Here is a 13,006-nt window from a genome sequence, read left to right on the forward strand (position 1 = left end):
GCAGAGATGTATGAACATGGAGAAATGCACAGTGGGACAGTTTAAAAATAGTTTTATTGACAAAAAAAACAGAGATCAATGATTAAGATAACATTTCTGTGCATCATTAAAGGACACAATGTGTTTCTGCAGAGTAAGCAAAAGATAAAGAACTATTATTCTTAAAGAAAGTTTTCCTTTCAGGACAAGGATTCACAGCAGAGGATACAGATCATTTGATACATGGCTTCACCCTGTGGCTGTCAACCTCTTGGGTTAGATAACCATCCATCCTATCGTGTCATTAATTCAGTTAGAATGCATGGCCACATCCTAAAATGCATCAATCTAGATGGATGAGACAAAGCTTCCTGTCAATGCACAAGTCAGGGGTGTCAATTTCATCCTCTGCATCCTCTTGTGCCGCTTGTCTAAATTTCTGTCTCCTTTCCAGGCTCTTTGTCACGTCTGAGAATATTCATAAACTGCTCCTGCAACCAAAGGACAGTATCCATGATTCACAGAGCAGCCTTAACGGCCTCATTGAAAGGTTGAACAAATTGTTTATAGGCCTTGGAGCAAACGCAAGTGGTTGAGTGTGACTTCAAGGAGGCTTTTTTTTTTTTTTCCACAAATGAACATATGAAAGTATGTACAAACATTAGAGCTGCCTCTCATATTCCGTTTTTTTTTTTTTTTGTCCTCTCAGCTGAGATCTCCCTCCTCCTGTTTCCGTTTAAACGGCTTCAGCTTTAAGTCTCCATATTCAGATAATTTCCTCTTTAATCCCTTCAGAGGAGCTCCTCGCTTAACTTTCTAGTTAAGTCAGTGAGACACACTAATACAGGATAAACAGCACACACACACACGCACACACGCGCACACACACACACACACACACACACACACACACTGTACATCTAGCAAATTTCACTTATCTGATGCAAGTACAACTGGTGGTTGCCTTGCTCAGCTGGTGTGTGTGTTTGAGTATGCTTATTGGCTGTATTAGGGAATTTCAATGATTAGGGTCCAATCAAGTTGTTTTGAAACGCGTGCATTTTAAAGCTGTTAATCCAGGATTATTTCCCCTCCCTTCATTTTATTACCGTCGATTACAAAGAGGAAAAAAAAGAAAGTCACAAACATGAACACACTCACAAACATTAATTAAGGTTTGGTTTCCCTGGAGAATGAGCATGAGCATACTGCTGAGGTCTCTAAACGTAGCTCAACATAGCCTATAGGTTGAAAAAGACAAATTTGGTTTATGTATGACTACACACAAGGAATTAGCTAGCACTGCAAGAAGATGTGTGTCTTTTAGTCGGTTCAGATATTTATTTTGTATCCAGTTGTTGCCAGGTAATTTTTATATATATATATATATATATATATATATATATATATATATATATATATATATATATATATATATATATATATATATATATATATATAATGCGCAAATACAGGTTTATGGTATTTCTGGGCTTTGAGAACCATTTTAACCTTCAGGCTAATTTAGGTTTCTGACACTTTTCATTTAAAAACAAATCCATTGTTTTTGAGACGGACAGACGGACGGATGTATGCATGTATGGACAAACAGGTAAACACAGATGTAGTCTAGATAGATGGGTACATTCTTCCATTTTCTTTATAAAAACATCCCATTTATCACTTGCTCTATACTGCCTCCAGAAATAGGCCTATTCAGGAAACGTCAAGAGGTGTTTTTGAACATGCAAGCATCTGGATTTTCAGTAAAAAAAATATTTTAGCAATTCACAACGTTCACATGACGACGCAGGTGTAGAAACACAATTATTCCTTATTCCATTTTCTTTTCAGGGTCAAAAAGAAATATTTACACCAAATTCCATAATTTGAAGGAACCCTGGAAAAACAGATGCCTACCAGCGCTGGCAAAACATCCTAGAAAAGAATGTGCATCCTTTCCCCAGTGACCTCTCAGCACGTGAAAATACCCCAGCAGTTCTAAAGCTGATGTACAGGTGAGATTATGTTGAAGGATTTTTAGATCACCTGAGGCTTTGTTTGTCCGCAGAGGCCCCTCTCACACTGGGTCAGCTTAGAATGATCAGACATGGCTGACCGCCTGAGTTCACTCACCCCCACAGGAGTCATTAATCAGACGGTGTTGCGGATGAGCCGTCCAGACACATGCCACAACACACAGGCGCAACCGCAAAAAATGCACAGACGCATTAGAGCCTGCTTTAATTAGAAAAAAAGAGAATGCTGGATGACAGAATGGCTTCAGGGCGTCATTCTTCAAGGCCTGCAGAGGTGCATCCCCGTACACTAACCACAGCAGACATGGATATGGGAGAAGAAAAAAAAAAATCCAGTCCACAAATAAAGCATCTCATAAATCTGCAAAAACTTTCACAACATGGACACACACACACAGAAAACATTGTATCTGCAATTTTTTCCCCTCCTGGGGCATATTTAATGCTCCATAAAAAAATTTAAAAAACTGAATCAGATCAGGGTATCAAATGGCTGCCAGGCCTCTCAGCTTGCAAGCAGGGTCACTATCTGCAACAGGATTTCTGATAACGCTCCTTTTTTTTTTTTTTTTTTTTTTTTTAACCAGGGTTGGGATTTTTCAAAGACATTGCGCTGCTGTGGATGTTCATGGTGTGTTGTGTGTACAAACAGACATGGGACATGGAGAGACACCTAACTAAACAGACAAAAACTTACACTCATCATCATCATCATCATCATGCTGCTGTATTAATCTAAGCCTTTTAATAATTTATTTTTGCAGTTCTTTAGTCGGGTATTATAATCAGGCAACCAACAACTTTAGAGAATTTTAAAAACAAGCTAATTTGAATTTATAGTAGATTATTTCTCTATTACAAAAAGGAAAACTGAAACATTTATGCACCCTCATACTATTTGGTGAAACGTCCCTTAGCAAGGGTCAGAGGAACCAGGCATCTTCTAACAAATTCCAAAATAATACTGACTGAATATCAGAAATGGTAATTATTTAAACATGAATGCTTTGCTGATGCAGACAGGGCTTTTAGTAAAAGTTTCCACATGTTCTGTTTGTTTATGCTACAGACAATTCCAGAAGCATTTTTTTTCTACCTGCTCCATCCATTCCAAAAACGTCACTTAAGAAACATATCACTTCTGTCTATATCTCAAACATTTATATTGAGGCTCTAAGTTTTTTATGCCCTTAAATGAGATCAAATGAGATGGGTATCTCTCAATGCACAATAAAGAGTATCTTTTTGTTGTTAAACTGTCTTTTATTTTAAAAAAAAAAATGGATGAAAAAGTAATTTACCTCTGTCTCAAAGATCCATGGAAAAATCTTTAGTAGCATTTTAGGATTTACCAATTAAGATAAACATTTAATAGACAAAAAAAAAATCAAGAAAATATTTATCAGTCCAAAGGATCACACACTGAACTGGTTGCTCATCCTGTTTAGAAGTGATAAAATAAATCTGATTTATTTGTCTATAAAGATTAAATAACCATTTCTTTACCAGAGTCATCAGTGCACTGAACTAGAAGGTGCAGTAACATTTTAAGTGGATCAGTTTCATCAATCCTGACACATTTTCTAGTTTGCATTTTAATACTTTTATGAATCCACTTTCATGGCCTTTTAACAGGTTTTTTGTGAGCTGTGTCTCATGTTATCTTAAATGATATGCGACTGTTCTTTTAGCATTCTGAAGCTGTGGTGACCAAATACACACGGTGCCTGAGAAACGTTTTTACATCCCGTTTGTCACATCGCAGCTTCAAACCTTGAATGCATCGTTTGGTAATGCTTTCCTGCACCAGAATTGCGTTATATATACAAAATAGTCAGGACAAGAATTGCATCAAAATCTAATCTAGTCTTGTTAAGTTTGAGTTTAAACAGATACTAATTAAACTGTGCAGTCAATATATTTTAGGTCTAAATAGAGCAAATGCAATTGCTCTCATTTATCTTTTAGATTTGAAGCCAGAAGTGGCTGTACAGCTTATAGTAGAGATTTGAAAACTTTTCAGACTCATTTCTCTGTGCCTAAAGAGTAAATTGGTACGCAGTCAATGCTTTAGTGCTCCTGGGGCCAAAGACATTCTCAAACACCTTTGGCCACAAACAGCAAACATATTTATAGGACTAAGCCCTTATATGGTGCTGCACTACATATTTCATACATTGTAGAAAATAATTGTATGCCACAATGCAGACCCAGGCTTTTATGTCCTTAACACTGTGGGACTATTAAAAGGACGTTATGTGAAGACTTGTGTTGAAAAGCCAGTTGCTCCGTTTCTCTGTTATGCAAGTCACTTTGAACACTCGAGCAGCAACGGAGCGAGCGAGAGATGTACTCTGCATGAGTTAATGTCAGATTCACTCTACTGTCTTAAGTTTTAACCGAGTTTAACCCCCAAAGATGAAAAAAAAAAAAAAAAGACGCATGAAGCATAATCTGAATACCATAAAAATTCAAGCATTTACATAAACACTGGGCATTAAAATCACAGCGCATGTAAAAATGGCATGAAGTGTTAATAACTGGGCTTCTCTGACAATGCTTAGAGGGGAAAGCAGTTCTGCTTGTTCTGCTGAGGAAAAAAAAAAAAGAATAGAGTAATTAACATGCTTTCTTTTGTGTTTTTGTTTTGTGTACGTGCGGTACATTCCCGCTCGTACAAAACTGTGTGGGTGTGCAGTGAACGTAAAGCATTCGAGGGCTGCTGGTGAGAATTAAACCTCTAAAAACTCATTTCTTTCATCGGCATCTGTCAAGAAGATTCGGGGAAGCATTACTCAAGTATGCACTTATTTCGACAAAAGCATTTAGCAACTTAACTGAAAGAGATTGAGTAGATTTTTAACACCGCTCTGTTTGTGCAAATCAATTTAATCTTTGAAAAGCCAGTACAAAAAAGGCACTTTGAAGAGGGCACGAAAACTCAAGGAAAACATGACGGGGTGCAGTCAGTGCTCCATGGGGGCGTCCGCTTCCTCTTCATCATCGCTGCAAGGTTCGTAGTCGTCGTCCACGGCTGGGTCTTCGTCTTCTTCCTCGATTTCTCCTCCCAGTTCGCCCAGCAGCTGTTCTGCATGCTCCAGCACCGGCTGGTCGTCGCATCGCAGCTTACCGTACAGCTGCAAAGGAGACAAAAGCAGATAATGTGAGCGCTTGAAGGATGGAAATTGCTGTGGAGCAGAAAAAAAGGGAATGTTTTCATACAGCTGCGTCTAATGAGTCAATTTATTTCAGCAGCCTTGTGGTCATGTTTGTAATTGAGAAGTGGTTCTCAAAGTGTTTACCTGGATAAATCAAGGCTAAACAAATAAATAAAAAAAAGCAAAAATATTGAAGTGAAGCGACTAGTCATTTTCTGGTATGAAGTTCTTATATGAGATGATAAAAATATACCATGGTTTCTCTAGAGGGATAATAATATTATCAATTTTAATAATGATAAACCAAACGCTGCATAACAACACTGAGATGTGACGTCAAACCATCCCCAGAGCTCTGAGATAACTGGAACCCAGCACGAAACTTTACATGTAGTGAGGCTAAGGCAGCAGTATAGTAAAAGTAAGAAATACTGCCACCTGCAGCTGGGAGTAGGCAGTGGTGATCTGTTGATTTTGCGTGAGAAACTTTAGGGACTGGTTTATGAAATAGCCTCATTGTGCAAATCTTTTACAGCAGCTAAAAGCTTACAGAAGCAGCCCTAATCACATTATCTCATGAACCTACAACTGAAGGGGAGGGGGGGGGGGGGGCAGGAAGTGTGCATTACAGGTCAGTCGTATGGGCTGCTTTTGTAATTGAAATGGACAAACTAGCGTACCAAACCGTACCGATCTGTGCCGTACCGCTCAGTAGTTAGATTTAAGCATTTCAGCATCAGGCTACTTGAAATACCCAATCAAATCTGTGAGCTGTCAGTTAGCACATTTGGATATACAGTTTAGCAGCACAAGACACAGAAGAAATCTCCCATTTTTTCTTCCTCTTGCTGTTGTGAGACGCATGCACTCCTGTGCACACACAAAGACAGTAAAATGTGATTTGAAAGAAAAAAAGAAAAGAAACGCAGGGCTGTTCAAAACTGCCAGCAGATTTATCTCTGTAAAATAGCCTTCTTGTGTGTAATTACTGAACTCGGAAAGAGGGGCCTGGATGATGACATTGTGGTTTTGCATGCACATTCAGAGTATGGAAAAACAAATGCAGCCATTTAAATCCAACTACCGTTTCTAGAAACATGGAAAAACCACGGTGATTGTGTTCAATGCAGGGAATCTTATTTAGTTTTCAAAATGTGTAGCGCAGAGCACACACTCGCTTAAGCTCACGGACAATACACAGCCGAGCGCCATCATTCTTAGTAAAAGTGTAACGAGGCCAGGGGAGTGAGTGAGTGTGACTGCTTTGCCCCAGGACCAGTCTCTAAGCAACAGCAGGTCCTGACAGGAGACACGCAGTCCCATGGGAACTCATTTGGAGTGTTAAAATGTGTGCTCTGTGTGTGTGTGTGTGTGCGTGTGTGTGTGTGTGTGCGTGTGTGTGTGTGTGTGTGTGTGTGTGTGTGTGTGTGTGTGTGTGTGTGTGTGTGTGTGTGTGTGTGTGTGTGTGTAAATTTAAGCGGATGCTGTCTCTGCAGATCGGAGCTCCGGGGATGCAGAGCGTGACCCAGGTCCAGGCACAGAAACAGATACCAGGGGGGAGAGGTGACCCTGCCAGACTCTTTCAGAACACCACTGCTGCACACACACACAGCCACACAAACCAAGGGATTTTCATTACAGCGTTGTCACTTTCAAATGCCTAGAGATGTATACCTGCAAAAAAAAAGAAAAAAAAAATAAAGAAAAAAAAAAAAAGAAAAAAAAAGAGGCTTGCTTTACAATAGGGTTGGCAATAGGCTTGGCTCAGAGCAGAGAACACTTGCATGTCGCAGCCTCGGGCAAAAAATAGAGTGGCGTATTTCACATGAGCTTCATTTGAGCAATAATGAAATACACGAGGCGAACATTTGCAAACTTTGACTGCTTTCTAAGCCACTAGATGCTCCCTGGAAATTCTATCTGCAGGTAGTAGATATTTTCTGCAAATCAATAGCACATTGTGTCTACGGGACGGGACGCGATTATTCTTTGTGAAGGTTTGAGAGAGGAAAACAAACAGGAGCTATTCTTTACGCATCCCACAATGAGCGCTGCTTAGATCAGCATGGCTGTCGCTAAAAAAAAAAAAACAAAAAGACAAAACACAGGCATTTCTCATTTAGAGCAGCCAGGTTTTTTTTTTTTTTTCCTCTTCTCACTTTCACGGCCCAGAGAGCTGCCTACAGAGGGAGAGAGTGTGTGCAGGTGTGTGATCGCATAACTTTTTCATGCTTTTTCTTGCTCCACTTTAAAGTCATGGACCGAAGCGCACCTGACCACCACTATAACTGCCCGCGTGTTTCATGCAGTCGTACAGGTAGGAATGCACGAACACAACCACTGTCGATATGTGCTCCTGCATTTTGAAGTGACTTTGGCTTTAACAAGTCGCAGCTTCTGTGGAATAAATATTGCCTCAGGTTACAGTTCTTGCTAGTTTTGGGCTTTGATTTAATGCTTTTGAACCATTTTTTCCAGGGTAGGATGATAATGTAACATAACTTTAATGGGTTTTTTTTTTTTTTTTAGGGAAAAGAAATTGACGAACAAGTCTGAATTTCTCTCTTATCCACACAAGGTTGAAATTATACATACAAGATTAAAAGCAGAGTGGCATATTTCTCATATGCTCTCACTAATATTGGTCCCATAAAGCTCTGGAGAATTGATATAAATTTAAATTGATCAAAATTTTCTTTTTTTTTAAAACTCTACTCTTAGGCTTAGTTTGTGGATTGCATTGAGTTACAATCGATACCAGCCTGATTTTCTTACTCGGAAACCAGTTTTGGTGTGTGTTTTGGATCATTTTAGTGCTGGAAAAGTCAGCTAAGTAATTTTGAAGAAATCATTTTCGTTAATGCAACGCCAAAGTGCCAATAGCAATGGAACAAACCCTCAGAATGATGGAACCATGCCGATAACTTGACAGCTACACCTCAATTCCTCCAAACATACAAAGCAAAACGTTTCCATTCACCGGTAGTTGTAAAATCTTCTCACTACCAAATATTAGAGAGTTAACTGTAAGTTCAGGCCTTGCCAACTGAACTTTGCTTTGCTGAATGTGTTGTACCAAGTGAAAAAGTTTGGTGGTGGGGATATTGTGGTGTGCTTGTTTTGTTCAGATTTGGACTTGATTCCTTACTTCCAGAGACAGGAACTCTTAAGACATTAAGACATTTCAGACAATTGCAACTGTATGAATAATAATTATCTGTCATCTGTTTCCGAATTAAGACAATTATATATTCATTTGCTATCACACTTCTTTCTATTTGTACAGCTATCCATCTACATAATTTCTACTGTGTCTAAAGCCGAGTGTCTTTACTTTCAGCATTATAATAACTGTACAACACACAAAAGTGTTACAGAAATGATCAAAATGTAATATATATATATATATATATATATATATATATATATATATATATATATATATATATATATAAGTATCATCCAACATGTATGGATGATCTGGCAACTTAAACAATAACAACAATGGATGCTAAAAAATTATAAATTGAGGGAAATTTGTAGAAAATTAGATACACAATGTAACTTCTGTAGATAGATGGTGGGTTAGAATACCCTTGCAGTCACTTTCTTCTTATTTTTCAAAATTAAATTGGATTTTACCATAAAATACGAGCGAATAATATGTTTTTAATTCTCTCCCCTTTTTATTAGATGCATTATAAATGATCTGCATTGTATCTGTATTATAACCCAGTATGAAGAAGAGAAATGTGTAAAAGCTACACACCATTTGACCCCGTGTCCAACAATGTACTCCTTTCCTTCCATTGCCTGGTAGGCAATTTGAAGAAATTGCCTACCAGGCATATGGTAGAGAAAAGACAGGCTGATTATGAGGTAAAAGCCTAATCATTCCATCATTGTTCGCCCTCTGCTCCACACCTATGCTTAACTTCCACTTTCATTTCACCTTTTCTTTTATTTCATTTGCTAATACTCTTGTCCACATTCCTCTTGTCCACTTTTTTCTTTTCCTTTTCAGCTTTGCACTCTTATACTCCCCTTAGACGACCTTGTAGTCAAGGAGACGGATGTCTCTGCTCACTCTCATCTATATATTCGTACAAAGAGCCCACAATCGTCTACCATTTTGGCAGAATAGTGCCAAGTCCTCTCAATGAACTTCTTAAGGTCTGAATATTTCTTCATTAGACCATGTTTTTTTTCCTCCCAACTTATCTGCTGTGTCTCACTGTTTTATGAACACTTCTACACTGGTGAGGGTGTGACAGTGGGTGAGATTAGAGCTTCTGGAGTGTGAACAGGGCATGTCGCTGAAAATCTCCAGAGAGTTGACCGCAAAACTCACACAGACTCACATAACTTAACACCCCCGGTCCTCCAGTCACATCCTTGTAGGGGAAAAGCATTAAAATTACACGACTAGCCCCCTGCCCACAATCTGTGCTCGTGGGATACCCTTTCAACCACTTCAAATGGCTAAGCTTTTGACCTCTCTTTGCCCTAGCTTCCTTTGCTGCACACACACACATCCACCCCTTCACACAATCATACATAACACTGTCCCTGTGTGCATACACCGCAGATCCCTCCTCAAATCGCACCCTATCTCGAATTCCATTTCACGTCCGGTTTACTATTGATTTTACCCAGACCCACTACTCACACCCCCTGCATCAACACACACACACACACACAAACACACACCTAGTCTAATTCATTCCCTTTCCTGGTTCCTCACTCTCTTCTTTTGCTCTCCAACTCACTCTGCTGGTCATCTCCTACTCTTTTTTTTTTTTTCAATCAATTCTCCCCCATTGTTCTCTTTTGCAAAGCAGTTTGCACCTGATGCACTTGGCAAAAAACCCACAGAAATTAAATAATACAAACAATTCGGCAAATTTGAGCATATATGAATAAATACAGTGCTTTTTTTCCACATTTTAACATGCTACAATTAGAAACTTCAATATATTGTATTGGCATTTTATGTAATGGAGATTATTGAATAATTGTACAAAAAAGATTTCCTTTTACTTCATAAACAAAAATCAGAAAGTATGAAATGAATTTGTATATAGACATTGTAGAGCTGCCACTTGCTTCTCTTCCAGCAGCAAGTCTATGTCTTTTTGCTGTGTTACTTTTCCTCCACACATAGCTTTATGAGTATAGACTAAAAAAATAAAATGTTGACCTCATCTGACCAGAGGTCCTCTTTTGTATTTGCTTTGACAAACTGCAAACAGGCCTTTGTTTGGACTCATATTCAACAATAACTTTTATTTTACCTCTATTCAAGGCCAGATTTGTAGAGTGCAAAACGCATTTTTGTCCTGTTGTTGGTAGTTTCTACCACCTGAGCTGTGGATCTCTGCAGCTGTTCCAGAGTTAGCATGGGTCTCCTTGGTCAACTTGTCAATCTTGGTGATCCTCATGTATTTGGAGGTATGCGTTTGATTGTTTTTAGATGATGGATTTATATTTTAGGTGTCTTCTAAAAAACCTTGGGGCACCAAATTTTATTTAGCAGTGAATACGAGTGCATACCACACTTTTAAGATTTAATCACTTCCTTCCATTTGATAAATATATGATAATTTGCTGGTTTATCTCGTAAAACTTGCAATAAAATACTTTAGCTATAACAAGCCAAAACCTGGAAAGATGAGTACTTTTGCAAGACCCTGTATGTGCATGTACCTGTCTCACACGACGCCCCCCCCACACACACACACACTTAACTTACCAGGGTCATAAAGTATGCAGAACAGAAGTGGACTGGTGCCAAAACCAGCCGCTGGGCTTTGTGGGCCTCATTTCCAAGTTGGAACCCATTTTAACTAGCAGAGAGACTTATCGTCAATAATTAAAACTCAAGCTGAGGCTTCGAAATAAAGCTCAGATTCAATCTAGATCGCATCTAAACAACGGACGGACGTGCACACATGCAACGCTACACAACTGAATGTGCTGCGAGGGAGCCGGTACACATTCTATCTACCTCACCTTTCCAAGGTCTTTGTGCTTTATCGTTCACATTATTCTTTTTGCTCTGCTCGCCCTGCAGAGAAACCGCTATGCTGTTTATCCGTCACGCACCGACGTCTCGCACAATTCTTTCACAAGACTTTCAACCTATTTTCTTTACCTTCTTTCTTGTCAAGCAACCCAGATAAGTACTTAATTTATCCCGTTTCTTGTTGCATTTTTCCAATTGTCTCATACTCCCCGTTGCTGGCAAATATGATCAATATGCACAAAATTCCCATGCTCTCTCCCTCTTGCCTGCTGCAAACTTACTGCCCCTCTCCGTCTCAGTTGAAGACACAGTCTAAAGATGCTTAGGAGACAGTCAAGTCAATATACCGCCAGTCCAGGGAGAACAAACATCAATGTATTGTCGCTAACCTGCCCCTTCTCATTTCTAATAGCACATTTTGGTGTGGCAGATGGGTAGAGAAGACGCATAACAGGAGGCAATGGCGGCGGAGGGAGTAAGAGAAAAAAATAGTAGGTGGGGCCTGCCATCCTTTAGCCCGGGCTGCCTGATTTACAAGGCTATTGGATTTTAGACTAACATGAATCACTGCTTCACAGAGGTATTACTCCCTGACAGAATGACAGAATAAATGAGACACATCACTTGGTTTGTGTGTGTCTGTTTGTGGGAAAGAGGGAGGGGGGGGCTTGGCGAAGGGAGCCGGGTGAAAACTTTAACATCTTTGAGATTCTGCACAGCTATTTCTGATGCAACAATGAAGCTTAGTGAGAATGGGCTCATGTTCATGGTGCTGCATAAGCTATTTCTCTGACAAGAACCAAGTCTTCGGAGAATAACCTATTGTGGCAGCTTACTGGACGTTAACTATCTGCACTCACTGTTGATGCACATAATGGGGGGAGAAACTGCACTCAGTTCATGCCAATGTTGACGCACCACACATGATGTGTATCGGTACATTTTTAAGAATAAACATGGTACAAAATGGTAAAAAAAAGTATTTGGAGATACTTTTTATTGATATCTTAAGTGTTCAATGCGTGTGAATTATTATTTGTTTGCGTTTTGATCTGTTGGTTTTTCTCCTACAAGCGCATTTAAATTGACATTGAGTCAAAGTAGTCTATTGACTCAAAACCTTAAGTGACAAAACATTGACATATTACTTTATTAAAATTGAACAAAGAGAATGATGTTGCAGATTCTTTTTTTTTTTGCCACAAAATTACCTTTTTAGCATTAGTCAGGTATGACCTTGCAGCATCCTGTAAAGCCTTCCACTCCTCCTTATCCTCCTCCGATGCCTCTCTTCCTTCTCTTTCTTGGTGTTTTTTTGCTTTGTCCCACTGGAGGTAGCACACCCAGCCGGACAGATACCAAACCTAAGAGATACAGATCGAGAAGGGTAAGCTGGAGAGACTTCAGTTGCAAAAAGCAAGCGCTCTTAATTTCAGTTAGATTTCTGCATTAAGAGAGAGGGATTTCCGAACTGATGACACATGACAGGAAGGATACATTTTTCTTTGTTGTATCTACACCATTATCTGACTGAAAGCTGCAGCTGCAGCAACTAAGGCTCTTTTGTACCAGGGTACTTTCTTAAAATATGTTACTGTCCAATAATTCCTCTGCTAAGCTTACAGGAGATGAACCTGCAGTCACCTTACTTGCATCCCAGAAAAAAATAAAAAAAAAAAAGCTGTTGATTTGGATATTTTTCTCCTGAAATATTTAACTGACACAGAGTCAGAAACAAGCAGGTGATGCCAAAACAAACAGGAGCACATGCTGTTTTTGTATTTTCCTCAGAAATCAGAATTTGA

At 39.2% G+C, this 13,006-nt stretch overlaps 1 protein-coding gene across 1 annotated transcript in view; it reads right to left on the reverse strand.

Moving 5' to 3' along the window:
- Positions 1-4,889: 4,889 nt before the first annotated feature.
- LOC106923121 (uncharacterized) overlaps positions 4,890-13,006 on the reverse strand; it is a 31,891-nt gene continuing 23,774 nt past the window's right edge. Inside the window, exons 10-11 of the mRNA XM_014996013.2 lie at positions 12,413-12,565; positions 4,890-5,155 (exon numbers count right to left, since the gene is read on the reverse strand). Coding sequence (XP_014851499.1) covers positions 4,985-5,155; positions 12,413-12,565 — 324 coding nt within the window. The 3' untranslated portion in view covers positions 4,890-4,984. The remainder of the gene's footprint in view (positions 5,156-12,412; positions 12,566-13,006) is intronic.

The sequence above is a fragment of the Poecilia mexicana genome, unplaced genomic scaffold, assembly GCF_051168715.1.
Source record: "Poecilia mexicana isolate PSO_F unplaced genomic scaffold, ASM5116871v1 scaffold_16, whole genome shotgun sequence".
NCBI classification, from domain to species: Eukaryota; Metazoa; Chordata; class Actinopteri; order Cyprinodontiformes; family Poeciliidae; genus Poecilia; species Poecilia mexicana.